This window comes from Perissodus microlepis, chromosome 12 (genome assembly GCF_051167445.1).
Source record: "Perissodus microlepis isolate ML-2025 ecotype Zambia chromosome 12, ASM5116744v1, whole genome shotgun sequence".
NCBI lineage: Eukaryota > Metazoa > Chordata > Actinopteri > Cichliformes > Cichlidae > Perissodus > Perissodus microlepis.
This window is the reverse complement of record NC_140472.1, coordinates 11,785,498-11,806,097: the sequence shown is the minus strand read 5'-3', so window position 1 is coordinate 11,806,097 and position 20,600 is coordinate 11,785,498. Positions and strand designations below refer to the sequence as shown.

General features: G+C 40.2%; 2 protein-coding genes across 7 annotated transcripts in view; both read left to right on the top strand.

Annotated features, from left to right (window-relative positions):
- mvb12bb (multivesicular body subunit 12Bb) overlaps positions 1-5,346 on the top strand; it is a 32,831-nt gene extending 27,485 nt beyond the window's left edge. The window contains exons 7-9 of the mRNA XM_084947134.1: positions 420-478; positions 893-952; positions 4,538-5,346. Of these exons, the coding sequence (XP_084803260.1) occupies positions 420-478; positions 893-952; positions 4,538-4,579 (161 nt within the window). The 3' untranslated portion in view covers positions 4,580-5,346. The remainder of the gene's footprint in view (positions 1-419; positions 479-892; positions 953-4,537) is intronic.
- Positions 5,347-12,431: 7,085 nt separating this feature from the next.
- The window catches only part of lmx1bb (LIM homeobox transcription factor 1, beta b), a 51,115-nt gene continuing 42,946 nt past the window's right edge, over positions 12,432-20,600 (top strand). Inside the window, exons 1-5 of one of the 6 annotated variants that reach the window (XM_084946160.1) lie at positions 12,433-12,534; positions 15,576-15,639; positions 16,401-17,193; positions 17,499-17,621; positions 18,114-18,300. In XM_084946160.1, coding sequence (XP_084802286.1) covers positions 17,552-17,621; positions 18,114-18,300 — 257 coding nt within the window. In that variant the 5' untranslated portion in view covers positions 12,433-12,534; positions 15,576-15,639; positions 16,401-17,193; positions 17,499-17,551. Of the gene's footprint in view, positions 12,535-15,007; positions 15,143-15,177; positions 15,334-15,495; positions 15,640-16,400; positions 17,622-18,113; positions 18,301-20,600 lie in introns of those variants that run through there. The other 5 variants (XM_084946155.1, XM_084946157.1, XM_084946159.1 and 2 more) reach the window with 5 other exon arrangements.

Below are 20,600 nucleotides of genomic sequence, written 5' to 3'. Positions count from 1 at the left end.
ACAGTGCGGCTTATTTTCATGCAAATTTGATATCTGGTGAATGTTTTGTCTCTCTTCTTTCCGCTTTTCTGTGCCTAGTGTGAGTGTGTCTTTGTTTCGGAGGTGAACATCTCTCAGACAAGACGGAATCGGGAATAATCAAGAGTAATTAAACTGGAAGAGGGCTGGGAAAGGGCTGGGTTGGAGGAGAGAGAGTGGAGGTGCTCAAATACAGCGGAGAATTAAAAAAAAAAAAGCCTTTCATCTTCTCTCCGTAGACGGAAGGAAGGGAGGTGTCAGGGTGGCTGGGGATGTTGATAGCTTTGCTGTTTTTATAATCCCACGTTTAGTCTCGTTGAGATTCTTGGGATCAAGAGTGGGGAGTAATATGTTTATGTATAAAAGTCAGACTTCAACTTTGTTTTTTGTTTTTTTTGCAGCTTTGGATGATGTGCCCTTTGTGATCTCGGAGAAGTTTTCGCAAAAAATCCCCAAAGAGGTAAAAAAAACAAATAAATAAATCAAAAGGTTTCGTGGCTCAAGTGACAAACTGCAAAATGATTTCTTATGAAGGTGCCGATGATTTTTCCTACAAACTCTCTTCAGGTGAACACTAGTTCTGTCCTTTTCTTCCTTTCTTCGCCTTTTTTTCTCCCTATTCTTTCCTTTTTCTTTTCCTCCAGACTGAGTGATGAATGCGTGCAGTCAGGCAGAGCTGGCTCAATGCAGTCCATTTGGCTGGCTGGCGGTGGTTGTCACTATAGCCCCGTTTGTATTGACACAGAGAGGGAGAGGATTAAAGATTTTAAGCATGCTTACTTAGCCATGAGCCTAACCGCCATGTTTCTTGTGTGTGTTTTTTTTCTTCCCCCTTCTCCTTCTCCCTCCTCCTCTCCCCTGCTTTTGATTTCAGATGCAGCAAGTCAATTTAATGGGCATTACGATCAAATCCCTGGCAGACATCGAGGAGGAAGTGAGTAGAGGCTGCAATGCTCGGCTGCCGCTGACGCCGCTGGCCCAGAATGCAAAGCAAACGGTCTTGGGGTTGTAATTAAGTGTCTGAGACAGCGAGGCCCTGTTGGCTCCACTAAGCCCCAATTGAATAAAAGCACGGCCAAGCTAGGCAGCCATTCTTTCTTAAAAGCTTCGTATCCTGTTCCAAAACACTTGACTTATATTCCCCCAATTCCCCCCCCCCCCCCCCCCCACCTCTCACACAGCTCAATCGAGAATCTCGCAAGCAGCGCCGTACATCTTAAGGAGCCTTTTTCCGGTCACATAAACTTTTTAACTTTCCAATCAGCTTTGCAGTTAAAAATAAATAAATAAAAAGTTAAGAGATCACGCCGAGTGAGTAGAAAGCGCCACAAAGCCCTCCACATTTCTGATGAAACACTGTAGCCTACAGGCATTCGTATGAAGCAGATCAGCTGTGTGCAGCAGCTCCTTCTTTGGAGCTCATGTGTTTGTGATGGCAAAGAGAAAGAGAGCCGCTATGTCTTTGTGTGAGCGAGCGTGTGCGTGCGAATGTGTGTAGGTGTGTGTGCGTGTGCTTTAAAGAGAGTGACAACCCCCCTTCTCTCTCATTAGCACGGTATCTCGGTATCAGAACTGCCAGGAAGTGACAGACCACTGTAAAAGAACAGGTGCTGTTGGGTTTGAGATGTGTTACAGAGCAAACACTCCCTCATCAAACCGGGTGTCTGTTCTGCACTCTGCCTCTGTCTTCTGTCATATACTATCCAAATCACACAGAGTCGCCATCTTGTCATATGGTCATCTGAATGAAGCTCATTGTCAGCACAGGTATTAATGGCATGTACATATATGTGTATGTGAGTGTGTGTGTGTGTGTGTGTCCGGGTTGGAGACAGCCTGACTGCTCATCCTATATGTTCTTTTCTCCCCCCCTTCTTCCTCTCCCCTCTTCTCATCCTTTCTCCTCTCCTCCTCCTCCTCCTTCCTTTCTTCTCCGAGAGTGTGATTAGCAGGAGGACACATGGTGAGCTGAGCTGGGGAAGAGAAGGGAAGGGCATGAGAAATCATTAATTACAGCCGCGCTGGAGCTGATGAAGTAAATGTGAGATAGTGTAACACACAAGATTTAGTGAAGTGGACGACAGCACAAGATTAATGGTGGGGCCAGGCTGATGAGGATGAAGTCACAGCTTAGCTTGATAATTAGTTTCCAAGTGGAAACATCCCTCACCATTGTGTTATTTTTACTTCTCTCCTCTTATTATTACCCCACAATGATATCTGCAGGACAAAGGAGGGGGTGGGGGGTGGAAACGTAGTCTGTGATATTCTCGCAAACACGCTGGAAAACATCCTGTCTGTAAATTTTCTCCTTTTTTTTTCTGGGTCTGTGCTACATTATTAATTTAATATCCACCATGTTTTCTTTTCTTTTCTTTTCTTTTCTTTTCTTGTCTTTCTTTTCTCTAGGCTGCTAAAGAAGCAGAACTTTATTCGTGGTTGTATAAAACAAAACAAGACAAAAAAAGGCAGCTGTTTTGGATCTAATTGTCCCTCAGCTTGAAGTAGATTTCTTCTTCTCTTGTCCAGAAGAGGTCACTGTCCGTGCCTCACTGTAGGGCTCCTTCTCTTTTTTTCCTCCCGTATTCAGAAACTGGAGGCGCTTTCTGCACAGAACCTAATTGCCTCTTTTTTAAATCCCTTTAAAATTATAGATTCATGGAAGAGATGCGCTTTCCAGAATTCTACATATGCACATGTAATTGAGGAAAACTGTTGTAATCACAGCCACAGTTGTAGATAAGACCATTTCCTAACAGGCATCACTTAAGCCATGTCTCAGATGATGTTGGTTCCAGCAATTAGGCATTCTTTTCATTTCCCAAATGACTCGCAAAACTTGCGGATATTATAATTGCTTTTAGCCACGCATATCTAATTTGTGTCTTTTTAAGTGTTAATTAGTAAGCGATTTAAAGTGACGTCTTTATGTAGTTTGCTCTGCTGAAAAATGTTGTTGGCGGCTGGCTAATGATTTTCAGAGGGAGTACGTTAGGGTGGAAAAGAAGTGTGTATCCACACATGACAAGATTTTCATTAGCACCTATGTATGATTAGTTTTCAGTGCTTGTGGGGAGTTGGGTGTGTGTGTGCGTGTGTGTGCTTCTCTTCCTGCTTATGTTTGCGTGACTGTGCGTTTCCATGTGAATGTATGGCAGGACAGTAGTGTACAGGGGGTATGTGAGAGGGAGAGCTCCAAATAGAGGTGGAATTAATGAAGACAACATGTCACATATTTTTGGCAGTGGAGCAGGGACAGGAAATGAAGCCCGGCTCGTCTGGGTGACTGCCGCCCATGTTCTAGTGTGTCACTGTCCTGTCAGCCTGTGTGTAAAACTGGCAGACATTGATACATGCTCTCCCTGATAACACCCCATTCCCCCATCCATCATCCACACTCACACACGTACACGCAGGAATATTTATTTACTGTGCCAGATGTTAGAGACTGAATTTTTGTGTGGTGTTGGTGGCGGTGAAGTGGGGGGAGGCAGAATTTCTTTTCGCAAATAACGGGCTTGTGATATGTGACAGCTTTTGGGTAAGTTGCAGATTCCCCCCTCAAGTAGATGAAAATGAGGAAAGGTGGTGCTTTGAATCCGGAGAAGCCGATTTCAGCCATTGTGGCTCTGTGGAGTCAGTTGGAGAAACTTATTTGAGTGATCATACAGCATCACCTAGTGCTGCGTTGCAGTAATAACAGCTGTCTAACTTGGTGGAGTGGGCACAGCTTTTGGTGCAAAAGTTTCCAGAAAGCGCTCACAAACAAAATCATGAAAACTTCCAGTATTTCAGAGATGTCGTTTAATAATTTAGGGCCAACAGTGTTATTGTTTTTGGGGTTTGTTTTTTTTTTCAGATCACACACCACAGCCACCACAAATTTAACATGTGCACATCACCCCCAGGAGCTCTGCAGTCATTTTTTTATGATGGTTAATCGAAGCCCGAGATTGAGTGGCTCCGAAAACTGACTGAATGAAAACGTTTAAATTTATAAACCACGCCTTCGCAGAGGTATTCATTAATGTCAGTCTGTAGCGTTTCCATATCAAGGCCAAAAACAGTCTTTGACATTCAGTGTTATGTTTTTTTAAACATGACATCACAGGTTTGTGGCACTAAAATTTTAATTCTACTCAGTTGGATTTTGATCTTTTTGGAAAAACTAATTTAAATAATAAACATGCATAAAATCTTTGAAACAAAACAAAAAAATGAAGCATTTCCTGTCGTTAACTCCACAGAAGTCAACAGTGTTTCAGGCTCTCACTTTATTTCTAGCCTTGTCCATGCCAAGCCACAAGGGGGCAGTGGTTCTGTTTAGTTTCTCAGTCTTTGGGGAAAGTAGCAAATTATTCTTTAATGTTAAATCAGTTTGTTTTTTATTTTATAGTTATGAAAATGTTTGACTGTAACATTTGATTTTTGGTGGATTTGCTGCTTGATGTAATTGTTGGTGATGTTTTTATTCTGTTAACAGTGTGTGTACCTCTTTGTCTTCTTCTTCTCTTTGCAGTTTCAGTACAACTTCAGCACAGAGCGAAGCATTGTTCTGTAACTTGTCACCGAGCCTCGTCTCAGCTGACAGAGTCACAGCGACTGAGAGAGTACAGACGGACAAAGGGGATTATTCAGAACAATCATGAACTATCAAATTACACCACAATTTTCAATTGTGTAATTTAAAAAAGAAAAAAAAATAGTCCTTATGGAGATACTGGGATGATGGATTGTATTTAAATAATTCAATACTTTGAATATTTTAAATAGTTGCTACAACTGTGCACAATTAAATTTGACAAAATAATTTATTTTTCATGAAGGTTACTTTTCTAAATTTGCATTTTGTCTTATTTCACCCATCACGTTCAAAGTTAATCTTTTCTAGTTAGTATTCCTGAATAGATTCATTCATGAAAGTATGTTAGCTGTGACTCACATATTGCTCATCAGGGTAACGGGTACATGCTGACAGTAAGTAGCAGTCGGAGTGGAACAGAGAGGCAGCTTCATCACACACGAAAAGGCCAGTCTAACGTTCATTTCCCAGCAGAAGCATCTTTCCATCAAGAGGTTTATCATGAGCAGCACGCTGCAAGAATGAGCAGAGCCTTGGGACACGGGAGCGCTTACCCCAGGCGCCCACCCACGTCAGCAGTGACTCCTCCACTGAGTCACCGAGAACAGTTTCAGATGCCATATATATTCACCCAGCTGCAGTTTGCTACAGGAAACTGGTTAGGAAAATCAATTCGAGGGTTTTATAAAGCTGATTTTCAAATATTGTAATATTTATTTGCACATTTTTTTCTTAATATTCAAAGCATTAAAAACAAACCTACATGAAATTATTTGTTTATCTTTTTTTTTTTTAAAATAAACTAAACAACACCCTGCTGCCACATAGAGGTCAAATTTAGAAGCAGAATTTACACTTGAGTACTGAGACATAATTTGTCTCCTTTTTCTTCAAGTGTAATTTGCAACTAATTAAATTGCAAAAGAATCCATTCTCACATTTGTGCAGGGGTAATTAGTATCAGAAAGTCGTGAATAGATAAATGTCGCTGTTGGTAATTAGAGTCTTATAGTGCTAATCATACTGCATTGTGAACTTTTGCATTCAGAATTACTGAAGACTTCTGATATTTGCAGGTGTCCAGCATAGCACACAACAGGTGATGTCTCCGTGTGAGCGTTTGCTTTGACTGCTCTTTTCAGAGGATTCCTCTGCACAGAGGACCGCTTTCTTCGTGAAGAGGTGACACTTATGTAAGCACGGTGACAGCCCCGTCCCCCGCTGCGTGTAAAGTGCACATATACAGTTCACCGTACGTTTTCAGATTCACACTTACACTGTACAAGCAAAGGTGATCATTAATGTATGTAAACAATGAAGTATTTGATTAATTTGATATTAATAGTGCTTATAATAATTAATCCCCTGCCAAGTTTTTGTTTTATATTTTTTGTTTTAACTAAATTTGGTGATAATATTATTTTTTAATTAGTAATTTAAAAAATGACAGATAGCAAATATCTTATTTCTGTGCCATGGAGCATTATTATAGAAGACTTGTAAGCAAACTGATTGATTAGAATGACCGTGGGTACTGTAGTTTAAGAGTCAGTCTCATTCATACCCTTCTGCTATTCGACCAGGACATCTGTAGAGCTATTTTAACGGGTTTATAACAACTGGTCATTAAAACTGGAACCAGTTTCAGATATGTGCAAGTCTGAAAGCTTTAATCTAGAAAACATCATGCTGAGGAAAAAAATACTATGGCTAATTTAGAAATGCTGTCATCACATAGTTTGTCCAGCAGAGCGCCTCAGACTCCATTGTGGCCCAGAGCTGAATACATACACATATATATATTCACCAAAGCGCCAAGTTTGACTGGAAAAAGTCCCCAGCAAATCTCCTTTTCATCATAGGATTTTCATTAGAAGTGCTGGGAATTACAGAACTTTTGAATACTGCCAGCTTTGAAACATGCAGCTCCTAATTTGCAGAAACTGTACTTTCTCTGTTTTTCTCAGTGTTACAAGGTTTTGTTTCTGGAGATGGACAGCAGGCAGAGTGAGATGTTACTCGTGGAGGCCAGATGTGCACGTTTAGATGAAGCCTATCACTAGTTTTGCTTTCATGGTAAAAGAAGTCTTGTAGCTGAAAGCTCCAGATGGGCAAAGGCAGGGCAAAGACCAGCCTCGAGAGTGCTGTCCATCAAAAAACAGCCTCACATGTTTTCACTCCTCCTTTTGCTCGGCTTCATGATATGAGAAATGATGAAACAACCTGCCTTTGGATCGCACTGGTTTTTAGATGAAGGTGCAGTAGTTAGGAGCTGCTGTCTCTAAGCTTTTCACACGTGACAAATCTGTTTCAAGGCACCTGAACTCCTTAGTTATCTCTGACCTACCAGACCTACTTAAGGCTTCTCAGTCAATAGCTTTGCGCTGCCTGGAGGATTTGGCTCAGCTAAAGTTGAACTGAGCTGCAGAGCAGCACATCAAAGCCCCACCCTCTGTGAGTTGACCAGATGTCCCATGGTCATTTTTAAACTCACACCCCAGTGCATGACATGGAGCAGTGAGCAAGCATGTAGACAGAGCTGGATGGGCCGCTTGGAAATTGGAAAAGGAAGCCTGTATTTATGAGGTGGTTTGAGGTGCTGTGTTAAGACAGGCTTAGACTGCCACTCTGCCTCTGACAGCTCTGTTTCCCCCTGAGCTGTGGTGACCAGAGACTGAGTGAGGTGAAGCAGTAAAAGCAGGAGGCCTGTCAAAGCACACTCAGAACCAAGATGGACCCAAAGTGGACTATCTTAAGCAGGTGACGCATCAAATCACATTACCAGAAGATGCAGAGCTCCAGCATTATCTTTGCTGACCTCATACTTTCATGATTAAAAACAAACAGGGAGCGCAGAGTTTATTCAAAAGCCAAAACCTCTGCTTTTCCTTCATGGGCAGCAAAAGCATGTAGGAAAATTCATGAGTAAGTGTAATCTAAGAAATAAAGACGCTTGGGTTGTACTTTTTTACTGCTTACCTCTGTCAGCCTCTTGTTTCTTTGTTCCATGGTGACATCATCAGGTTTTAGAGTGCCCCACTGAGACTGAAAGCAAGAGGTTAGACGTGTGGTCTTCTCTGTGCCGCCACCTTAACAAGCCCCCGAGCTGCACTCAGAGGGAAGCCGCACATCAAATCTGTCTTTCCGTACCTCAGCTAGAGGCAAGGTGAGTGATCTCCCAGAGCAGCTCTCCTCGCCGCTCCCTCTGCCGTGGTCGGCCAGCCCATGTGAGTCAAATTATTGTAATTGAGCAGGGGTGTAGTCGGGTGTGAGGTGATCTCTCTCTTCACCCCCTCCCGGCCTCTTTTCTCTCTCTTTTTTTTTCTCTCAGTTATTTCGGCACATGTTGTGAAATGACCAGAAAGCATCTTTTTTTTTCTCTCCCCCCTCCCTTTCCTCTAACGCTGCCTGTAACACAGAAATCAATTAGCTCTTTTCAAGTCAGATCAAAGGCTCAATACACCGTCCAGAGCTTTCCAAAACCTCCCCGGGACAATTAAGTCTCCCTTTGGACAAGGACCAGACTGGACAGATGAAGGGAGGCTGCTGCCACTGTTCGTGTCAAGTAGACATAAACGGGCGGTTCTCTGGCCCTATTTCAATGAGCTTTCCTCTAATTGACCAGTTCGTTGTGCATTATTGTGGCAGTATGATGGTTTTAATTCATCGTGACAGAAGAAACACTTCATTTTAACATACTTGTGCTGTTTTTTGCCACGTGGCCAACACGGTACAGCCTCTTCATCCTGCATGGAGGCGAGGCACCCTGACTGGCTTTGACTGGGTCTCATTTGTAGTCATTTTGAGACTGAAGACATTGCAAGGGATTATGATCATTATCTATCTTTTTGCATCTGTTTTGCACTTGGTTTTGTATCTGTTTGCTGCTTTGCTTTTTTGGTCACTCTTTGCAGCACTTTTGAGTCATCTTGCAGTTGCTTGCATCTCTTTGTGGTCGTCTGTTTGCCTTTCCGACAAGGAATGTTAAACCTCTGGGCCTGCGTCCCCCCCACCCCTCTACCCTGCGGGCCCAGTACTCTCACTCAGTAAACCACCGGTGCTGTGATGGCACAACATGCGACATCTAACTGATTGGACAAGGCAAAGTGGATGGAGTTTTCATCCACAGACAGGTGCACTGACCCTGTCCACCCTCGAAGGTGCCACTTGCATTTTATTGGACATTTATGGCCAGCCAGCATTTTTTAACAGCCACCTGGATGCAATAAAAGGCCAGCTCCTGAGCTCTGTGGCTGCCCAGAGGATTTCCCAGCAGCTCCCGCGGGACCTCTGGCTAGTTAAGATGTTTATTAAGCTGAAAGTGGTCCAGTGGGAAAACACAGCACTTCTGAGAGATTCGGGCCAGCAGTTTTCTTGTTAGTCGGAGCGCTCCCTGGAGGATTGGGTTTCTTTTCCTTTCAAACCTCGCAGGGAGGACAGGGTCAGTTCACAGGGCACGAGGTTGACCAACTGGTAACTAGGCACATGAACCCAGGAATGGAAATATCTAGAGAGCATCAAGGTCAGCTTGGAGTGATTCCCACAGTTCCAAACACCAAGTATGTCAGCTAAAAGCATCCGTGTTGTGTTTCTAGAAAGTTCAGCGAAAATACAAAGGGCTGCATCTATCTGTAACAGGTCTTAGCCTTATTGGCTGGATGAAGTTAAACTGCAAATGGCAAAGTGTACTGTACTTAAATATTAAAAAGAAAAAGCTTATATATGGCTTTTACAATGCACAACTGGGGTTATTGGACCAAATCCTCTTTCCAGAAGAGCACGGTGAAATTAGTTGTGCTTGCTGTTTGACAGATCTTGACCTCACTAAGCTCTGCTGGATCTCTAGTTCAAAGCCCCGGTCTTTAGCCTCAGGCACTCTGCCCTAATAACTTCATTTTGCCTCTGTTTTGCTTTTTGAAAATTTTTCAGCCACACACACACACACACACACACACAGGAGTTTATAATAACCCATACAGGAAAAGTAGTAGTTAAAATTTCTCCTTTACCACTCGCCTTGATAAATATATGTTTGGCTCTCATCTAATTTCAACTTTCTCTTCAGAGTCTCGGGTGAACACGTTGTGAACTGAGCCGCACAAGCAGGCAGTGATGGGTTTTTAGTGCTCTCTGCCTAATGTTCAAGACAGATTAGAAATGTTCGCCCGTGACAGATGCTGTCTAGATCTTCACTACCAGATCCACCCAGCTGCAAAACATCTGGCGGATTTCTACCTTTTTCTCTGAAGTGCAGCCTATTAATGACACACCCGCAATCATACATGTGCACGTGCACACACGCGCGCGCGCGCACAGCGAACACATCCACCATGTTTGATTGTGACAGGGAAATAATCACACATATACAGATGTGTGATTGTAGGGAGTTTTTTATGGCTGCTGGCCTCGCCTGGAAGATTTTCTGCATATTTTGTTGCCATTGCTGTTTTTCACATTTTAGGTATCATTTCTTTGTATCTTTTGTATACAAAAGATATCTTTTGTATCATTTCTTTGCTCACGCAGCAAAACATGGATGGAGTTCTCAAACTGTTGCCATTTAAAAAGGAGCCATTCATATGTAGGTCTATATCATGAGACAGTATCTTAGCCTAGTTTAGCCACAAAGTCTGCAGTTTATTTAACAGACACAGACTTTTTTAATATTCCACATGAAGTGCTATGGTTGCTGTTAATGGCACACATTCTAAAATCATGCCCAAACATTTTTACGAAGACAATTCCACTGAATAACACGATGAAAGGAGCTGCAGTTCTTGGTCGGGCTGAGACGCTTCTGCAATAAAGATGAAAACAACCACGTGACAACAAATACCATGCATCCTGCTCCACCACGACAATATAACATCTGTTGCTTATGTTTTAAAGCCAAACTTTTAAAGTGTTTTTTTTAAAGTGTTCTCATTGTTTTGTTCTGGTACTGCACACACTCTGCACCTCTGCATGGGAAATTTAATGGCCCTCGTTGGACGAAGGCTTAAGATTCTTTAGGAACTCATCAACAGAGAAAGTCACAAATACGTGTGTGTGTGTGTGTGTGTGTGTGTGTGTGTGCGTCAGATGGAGACATTTGGAGACCATGGTTTAATTTAGTTTAAAATTGCCATGCAGTAAGTTGTTCCTCATGTGTCTCAACAGCTTAGGCTCACATGAAGACTTTTTGGCCATCGCCTGTGTGTGAAGTTAAACAGAAAGGGAAGAGGGAGATCCCCACATCACAGAATAGAAAGATGTTGTTATTGCTGGGCTTCATAATGTTCATCTGTTGCCATCTGTGGTCCAACTTTGACCAGCCTTTTAAAATGTTTTGGAGGTAATCCGTTCGAAAATGAAAAGTAATCATTAGGCTTTCATGAAACATTTTGATATTTGTTTTTTATTATTTTGCATAACCCAGTGCAGAAGAGGCCTTATTCAATTTGCATTTTTTGTAAAAGAAAAGAAGAAAAACTATGAATCTATGATGTGCAAGTGATATTAATTATATTGATGTTGAAAGGAAACGTTTATTTTCTTCTTTACTTTGGCATCAATGCAGTCAAATTACAATAAGTTAAAAAATATATATATTAATTATATTTAGAAAAGAAAAAAATGATCACAGAAATTTTAGGGGAAATAATTCAATAACTTTATGTAAATTCATGAATTAATTACATATAGTTATATGCTCCTATTATACTCTTAACCTACTAATCATTTATTTCTATTTTATTTTTAAGTAAATTATTCTCTAAAGATTGCCATTTTTGCTTTGGTAATTAAATGCTCGGTGCAACATTAACTCGCAAGTGAGAGGTCCTTGACTTCTGCAAAAGTACACAGAAGGTGTGCATGCTTTTTGTTGTGTCTCGTGAACTGTGATTGAATAATACAAACAAAAACTCTATCAAAACAATATGTAGGATGAGGCAAAATTTGAAAAGTAATGCATAAAACACAAATAATACAATAATATGGTAATAATACAATAAGAAACATGCTTTCAGTACTTATTTATAATATATAAGTAGTAAAATAGTTTAAAAAAAAATTATATTTATTGTTAAAACAAAAAAAACAGCTGGCTTTCTTTGCTGTTATAGTTATATAGTTATAGTTATAAGTTATATGTTTTTTATTCAGACTGAACTGAATAATATATTTTAGATTTTTTTTAAATTGATGATGTTATATAATATATATATATATATATATATATATATATATATATATATATATATATATATATATATATATATATATATATAATTGATAGAAATAAAAGAAATGCAGAAATAATAATATAACACATTGTAATTTTATTATTAGAAGTACAGACATTGAACTATACATTTAAATTTCTTTGTAAGAATTAAAGCAAGGACTTTTTAAACATTTTGGACGCCCATAATAAGTAAATAAATACATAAATAGAATAGAGTATACGGGTGAGAGTTCTTGTAGGACAAACATAAAGTTTAAAAAAAAAATAAAAAAATAAAAACTATATGTATATACTTCACTGAAAGCCAGACACGGTAATAACAAAATTAGTCAAAGCAAAATTAAAACGCTGTGCTCACTTGGTTTTACAGAAAACATTACATCACATTATCTTTTATTACTGTAGTGTATTTACAGTACATAAATAAATAATGTGTATTAACCTGTTCTTTTGCGTTCTCGTGTTAATGTACCTTTAAGAGACGATAAAACGTTGCCGTGGCCACTGTTGTACTTGTTAGTTTTGTCCAGCAGGGGGTGCTGTTGTCATTGGGATAGTATTGTGGCTCTCTCTCCAGTGTCGCCTTATAGCTGTGAATTAATATGTGTCCGGACTGAGTCAGTTGACCAGGTGCATAAATCTGACTCGATCGTGGATCACTGTCATCAGATGAGCCGGTCCGTCACGAAAACCGACAGCGCTGCGTGTAAGTGCGCCTTAAAAATGACGGCGACTTATTAAAATGTTCTTAAACGATGCTTTTTGGCTAGCAGCGTACTTTTCACAAGAATTGCTTCCTATTTTAGGAAATGTAGACAAATACAGATAGTAATAATCTCAACTTTGAATTACTGTTCATAAAAATACATCCAGTATATCATTAGAAGTGCTACAGGTATACGCGTGTGGCTAGAAAGTGGGATTATATTTTTTACATATTAGCTTAATTCAATTACAGCTTTAATTTGCTCGCTGCGTCATAGCAAATGTAGCCTAAACGCAGGTAAACACATTTCTACCGTAGATTTTTTTTTTTTTTTAAGAAAGAAAGAAAAAAAAAGTTGTATGTCAGCTTGCTGCCACACGGGCCTGTCAGGCCATTTGTCAGGAACTCAATAAATTTGTCAGTGGCGGAGGAAGAGAAAAAAAAGCAGAATTCAATAAATCATAACATAAACAAATCTAGCCATGAGTTGACAGTGCTGTATTATACTTTGGCTTAATCCTCGGGGAGCTGGGATTATCCTGCAGTGGGCTATCATTTTTTGGGGGTGGTGGTGATGGCGGGGCTGCCTCAATAAAATAAGAAAGGCCGTGTGGTTCAATGTGGAGTAAAAAGCGGGAAAATGTGACAGAGTGGGTAGAAAGACAGTTCAAATGACTCCTTTGTTATCCTGCATGGTAACATTTATGTAACTACACCAACGATTTGAAGAATAGTATTTAAAATAATGGCATGTAAAATACAAATAAATAAATAAATAAATATTTAAAAGCGAGGTAAATTTAGTAGTCCTATATCCCGGCTCTCACAGGCCGATGGGGCCCTGGGCTGTCTCACTGTTTGTTGTTACAGTGGTTCACTGACTGTTCACTGTCTGAAATCACATTATAGCTGCATGAATTTTTTTAGCCCATGAAACCAACGAAGAAGTGCAGAAAACATTCAGTATCCCAAATTAATTTACCGCTGATTGATCGGAAATTGACGCTCAAACCTTTATAATAATCCTCCCTGTTGATCCACGAGGCTCAGCCTGTCCGTTGACTTGATGGGGAGAAAAAACAACAAATTTTTTTTAAAGTGATCTCCCTCTGAAACTCTGTCACAGCCACAGTAATGGCCCACGGAAGACAAAAGAAGAATATGACACATTTCTTCCCCCAGTTCGCTGAATCTCTCTAGGCTCAGAAACTGCCCGCTGCTGCTCAATGTGAAGGTTTTGTAGGTGTTGAAGTGCAGATCGGCAGCAACAACAAAAAAATAAAGGAAGTGTGTGTGTGAGCGTTTTTTTTTCATTCGAGCTTAAAAAAAGGGGGCATCGTGGAGAGCTTAGACTCATTAAAAGATCAAAGTGAGTTAACTATCAAAGTCTTCAAGCCCTGCAATTTAGGGAGCCATTATGGCTTTGGTTTGCTACCTCTGAGGATGTGAAATGCTCGTCCCATTTTCGCTGAGGTGTTTTATTTATTTTTCTAAAGAAAAAAAAATCTTATCGGCGAGCTTTGTTTTAGGAATAATTAATAATATGAGCGTTTTAGTATAAATGAGCCTATAATGGTAAAGAAAAGGGGGGATTAGATGAGGTGCAGCGCAGTATTACCGGCCCACACATGCGGGGTGATATGGATTATAGTTTTACGTTTTAAAGGTGATTTTCTGAGACTTTGCGTCGCTGCATTGATTGTAGCCTCCGGGTTTAAGCAGAGCAGGCCGGGCACTGCTGGAGTTATCCTCTGAGCTGGAAACTGAATGAATTGTGAGTGCCTCCCAAAAACACACCGCAGTGTAAATGTAATTAAAGCAGAACGATTGTCCGTATTTTTTGTGCCCATATTTCAGTTTTATTAAATTTAAAACGGTGTTTTAATTTGATGAAATTATCGTAATTATTTCATTCCCTTTCCTGCAGTAGGCTTTCTCTTCTGTTTTTTTTAATCGGCCTACACTGATTAATTATGATACATTAATTTTACTCCTGCGAGTGGGCTGTATTTATTTCCTTTCTTCCTTATGCACTTTCCTTACATTTTTTTTAAATTCTGCCTTAATGAAATTGAAAAGTTTGACTTTATAGAAGGCAAAAGTTTGCGCAAAAACCGCAGTTTTATTTTGCTTCAAAGAAGAAAAAAAACTTTCCTTCCGCGATAATTCCAGTGTGGAATCACGTTTTTGCTACTTCCCCAATTGAAATGAAAATAATTATTATTAAAATTATTATTATTTTTTTTTTTATGTTTTTACTTTCAGAATTATTAAGTGAAGCCTGAAACCAGAATTACAGCGAACTCCTGCAGGAACGTTAGCCTCTCTGAGGGCGCATTATAATGATCTCTTACCTTTCCGATGGACGTAACAGTTCTGCTTAGCTTAAAGTAAATTGCCTAACTTTAGGGACCATTGCTTTCTGTTCTGCACACCTGCTGCAACGTTTTTTTCCGCCCTGGAAGGCGAGGGAGGGCTTGTCATGTAGTGCCTCATTAAAACACCGCAGGCTGAAAGTCGGCGGATTGATTTATTGAATGAATGTTTGATGTCCTCATTCACGCGAGTGACCTGGCCGATAACTGCTAAATGAATGGAGGGAGGAGAGGTATCACATGCTTTTCTTCCTTTCCTTTTCTTTAAATGTATTGATTATATTGTATTGGTAGTCCTCCGCTCCTAATGCTGCTTAGTGGTAAGATAATCCAATATAGTGGGCGGAGGTAATTGACCCCATGTTGATAGAAGCGCTGGAAGGAAACCAAGCAAACCGGGGGTGGATGACTTCATGAGTGGCAGGTATGTCCTCATTTTAGCAAGAACACGAGTCCTCCGATGAGAAATGCAACGAATTTAAATATTTATATTAGATTTCGGTGTGCTGTAAACATTTCTGCGATGGTTAAATCCATCTAAAACTGCCACCGTTGGTGAAATCTCCTCTCTGCGCCTGTGTTTTAGTGATCGGCAGCTGTTCTCTTGTTGAACAGCAGAGGGCAACGCCAACAATCTCTTCTCTGTTTCCCCAAACTGGGCTACAGGTCATCTCCTTGATGCTTCACAAAGGCTGTAAGAAACAACACACAGCAGGCCTTTGGACTGAAGGTAAACACTGGCTGTGGAGATGTGATATACTGACATATGATTTTTTTTTTTAAGGGTCCATTTTTTTTTCCTGAGAGGAAATATTACATTAAATTATGTAAAAAAAAAAAAACCTGTTTATTTGCACAGTTTACTTAAAAATATATTGTTATTATTATTATTACGTGGAACCGTTATGACACTTTAAATAAAGTCCACAAAAAGCTATAGCTCACCCCAGTATAATATAAATATAATATTTACTATAATATAATATTTACTGTCCCCCGGCCTTCTCCATGTGTCCACTCTTATTTTTGCCTACCCCGGGTGTGTAGCTATAGAAGTATATTACATTGTGCCACGCAGCGTGTCACGGGACACAGTGGACGATCTCATTAGCAGCCCTGTAATTTCAGGCAGGCCTCAGTGCATTAGGGTACCCCTCCGCAGATTTTTAAACATCTTGATCGCACCTTGACGAAGGATTTTTTTTCTGATAATGTCTTATTTTTTTCTATTTGTGAAATCTGAATTCGTGGGTTTTTATTAATGTACCTTAGAAAGCACGTGGATTTTTTTTAACTGATAATTTCAAGTATTTGTAATATGGGGGTTCGTTTTACTTTGCTGTGGGATCCTCACATTAAATAATAATATTAATAATAATAAAATTTAAATAAAGATCAGTTCTTAAATAAACAGGTTGTATTTATTGTCAGGAAGATCGTATCAGTTATTATTTATTTATTTACTTTTTTTCCTCTCTGACCTTCCTTAAGATGAATAGCTGTGGTTGGCAGAGGCGACCTCCGTGCTGGACAGCCCGCTGTTATCGCCACTGATCGCCAGGTGCATCAGCTGAAAGGCAACAGCAGCTTCCACTGGAGACAATACACAAAAGAGCGTGGAAACACAAACACACACATACACACACTGCCTAAATTCATATGCATTTTTTCACAGTATATAAGAAATGTCCACTGAGTCCACGGAGGGCATTTTATGGCATCAAAAAGGCGCATTATTTAATCCACCACACAATGTAATAATACTTCAATTGTGTTATTATCCGTATTATTATTGTTGTTGTTGTTATTATTGCTATGATGGCAGGTCAGGCCTCAGTAAAATATCACTTTGGGCTGTCTGCTTTAGGTTGCCTGTCTGTGTGTTGTTATTGGACTGTGTGGAGCTCACTGTACTCTGCTCCAATAGCATCCCAATAGCAGTGAATGGAGGACTGAAAAAAAAGTGTAGCCATGCATGCAGGAGTGGGAGGATCTACTCGCTTCAATCTCGATCTCAGACTTTTGCAGCGACAGGGGCACAACCAACCAACCGTCTCTGTTACTTCCAAAGAGTTACTGCCGGGACATCCTACACACACACACACATTCATACACACACGCACACACACACACACACTATACTATCTTTGGATTTGTTCTCAACTTTTACTTCTGCGCTTTTTTCCTTGGCGAGACCGTAATCCCGTGAAGACATTTTTCCAGACTTCTCCCGTCGGCTTAGGGACGAGAAGATAAAGCTTCCTCGGTCCTCTTATCATAACAGGTGACTGTTCAGAGAGTTTCCACAGTTTCTTATTAGCTTTGTCTTCCTGCACGCTTCTCTGACACATCAGGGATTTACATAGCCAGCTTTTAACTGCCTTTACCTTTTAGCCATTGCGAGCACAAAGTCGAGTTTTTCCTCCTCACAGTTTAGTTTATTTTCCCCTTTCCTCCTCCGAGCTGCAGGCTGTATCCCACACGGACCTCAGACGGCTTCCTACACAGCATTTTTCCCCCTCCGATCAGCTCTGTGTGCCCGGGATTTTCTTGTCACGTCTGACCGTATTCTTATGGATATTGCAACAGGTCTGGTGTCACTGGAGCGCCTCTCCGCGGGTGAACAGTCCGAGACGTGCATCATGCTAGACGGCATTAAAATAGAAGATCATCCCCTGCGATCGGGACAAGCCACACTCGGAGTTATGCTCGGTGAGTCTTCTTTTTCTTTTTCTGTTGAGTAAATTACTCTGATCTGCGCGATCAAACGCTCGCTTGTGTTTGGATGTCATTATAATATTTCATTTTCTTTTCTCTGCATGCGCCCACACTGCTGTTTATTTCCTGATATCAGTTCAAAAGTATGCAAAATCGACGAAAGGTCGCACTCATGTGTGCAAATGGATATAATAACAGATCCAGATAAAGAGAAATAGCCCCTTTAAAAAACGTCTCTCTATATATATTACTATTATTGTTGCAGTCTGGATGATGGCGTAATTCGGGCCTTATATGAAGAGTAAATAAAATCAATTACAACCCTGTTTCCTTTATAATAATATCTTAAACCTCAGCGGATTTCTTCAAACAGACTGGCAAAATCTGAAGTGATTTGGGGGCTTTTATCAGTTATCACTTATTGCAGTCCTTGATTCAGGCCTATTTCCTTTCTTTCTGACGGGAAACTCTTGTGCCTTTTTCCAGGGACTGAATGTCATCACAGATCCGTGTGTGAAGGATGCCAGCGTCCCATCTCCGACCGCTTCTTGATGAGAGTCAACGATTCCTCGTGGCATGAAGAGTGTTTGCAGTGCACCGTGTGTCAACAGCCCCTCACCAACAGCTGTTACTTCAGAGAAAGGAAACTTTACTGCAAACACGACTACCAACAGTAAGCACAGTTTCCGGGAAGGACTTTTCGCTTTCCCTCCCTCTCTGTCTCACTTTCTCTCTCTCTCTCTCTCTCTCTCTCTTTGTGTGCATTTCTTCGCATTGTTTTGGTGATTCAGTGATTTTTTTTAAATCATTTTTTTCAAAAATGGGTACATTGGGTGGTTTCTGTTGACCTGACCCGGAGGCCTCCTGTGCGCAAAAGTGCACCTGAAACGTCATTCAGCTGTAGTATAAAATGCTATTTGAATTTTTAAAAAGATGTAACCGTGGAAATAAGGAGACTTAAACTAACCTGTTGCCATCGCTCCTTCCTCCGTTGGTTTATATTTACTTCGTGTAAAATGCATATTTAAAAAAGAGAAAACGGAATTAAACAAAATGTCTTTTCGTTGTTAAGAAAAAAAATATATTTAATATTATAAGAGTGCTCAGACTCGCACTCCGGCTGCTCGCATTAGCGGTCATATATTATTGTCGTGTACTTGGCTTTATTATTGTCACACTGGCCCACGATATTTCCACGTTTGTCTCTTCGCAGCGGATGCATTTATAGCAAAAAGATGCGATCCCACTCAGGCCCGAGAATATGCAGGCGTGGTGCAGTCTTGGTTTTTATTTTTTCCGCTTATTGTCATACATTTTCACTTTACCATCAGCCGCTTCAGAGTTTTTCAAATATGGAAAACGTAGTCTGAGACTACGGCGCTCTTACGATTTATTTTCCGATCAGCTCATATTCCTTCATTCTTTAAATCACTTTTTTTCATTGATGTAATCAGATTTTACTAGTTAAAATAATAATATAATAATAATATCATTATTACCGTTTTAAGTTATTCCAACTCTTCTTATTCGTATTTGGTTTATTAGAAATGCGTGGCAGGCATTTAACCGTTTATTGAAAAGCAATATGCGCAAAATATTGCACAGAATTACACCAACCTGCAAAGCTGAGGTTATAATTAAAAGTTCGGCCATGTGCACAAGCGCGATTCGAAGTGCATAGATAAAATTATATATACATGCATGTATAAGTCTGGTGTAATCATTAAATTTTCAGCTTTTCCAAATATCTAAATAATAATGATAATAATAATAATGATTACAATAAAAAAAATTGGCTGTAAGTTAAATTGCTATACTGCGGCATTACATCAGCAGACTGAGTGCAGATTGTTCATCTGGACATTTGCTTGAGAAAATAAAACACCATAATTATTATTACAGCTAATGCTCATATATATTTTTTAAAATAAAGGAGAATTGTATTTATTTTTTGTGCAATTAGACTAGTACAGTCTTAAAACTACAAGGAATTGTCCCATTGTTTTTTTAATTAAAAGCTACAATAGCTTTATGTTTTAATTCAGGCATAAGACAGAAATCATTTTAAAAAATGTAAGTTAAATTGCAGGTGTTAAATTTTTCCCATGCAAACACTTAAAGCAGGACGAGCATTCACTGTGAAGCAGAATAAATTAGTGAATGGAATCAGTAAATTATAACAAACCAGCAGAGATGGCAGATATAGGGAAGCAAATAGTGAGCTTAAATAACACAAGTATTACAATAGTGAGGGTTGCTGTTTGGCCTATGAGGACCCTGGGGTGGCCTGTGTTTCTCATCGCATGAGCGCTTTTCATGCTTGTCACTAAATTTTCAGCTTTTTGTGTCCGGCCTTTTTAACAATTCTACTTCGATTACCGGGACATTATGGCTCTCTGTTAGATACCGTGCAAGCAACAAAGAGTTACATCTATTGCCATGCGTGCCATTCATCCAGCTCTGTGACAGGAGTGTAGTCGGCTGATAACAATGGAAAATTCATAGCAGTAACTAGGGGATACCAGAGTCACGGCGTCACGGCTCAGAGGTGCCTGGAAGTTGAGACAGTCCGGCAGGGAGAGAGAGGGAGAGAGAGAGGGAGAAGGGATCTCTTTCTCATGCCTTCTTCAGCGTTGTCCATTTGGAGAATTTCTGAAATGAATTCGGTGTGTGTAAAAAGAAGAGATAAAGACAGACGTGCCAAGACTGGCAGGCTCTGTCTGCCTGCCTGATAGTGTCTACTGCCTGGCGTTTAGTTTCTGATATGCTCTTGAGGAACCGTATTTGGAATATAGCTGACCATTTCCCTCTTTTTCCCTCTCTGCCTGGTGAGCTTGTGTGGCAAAGCTGATCACTGCAGCCAAACGCAACAACCTGCTGGGCGCCGTCCTGCTCTCACACGCTATTATTCATCACGTCTTTTATTCTTCTCCCACCTCCTTTTTTGTTTGTTTGTTTGTTTGTTTGTTTTAA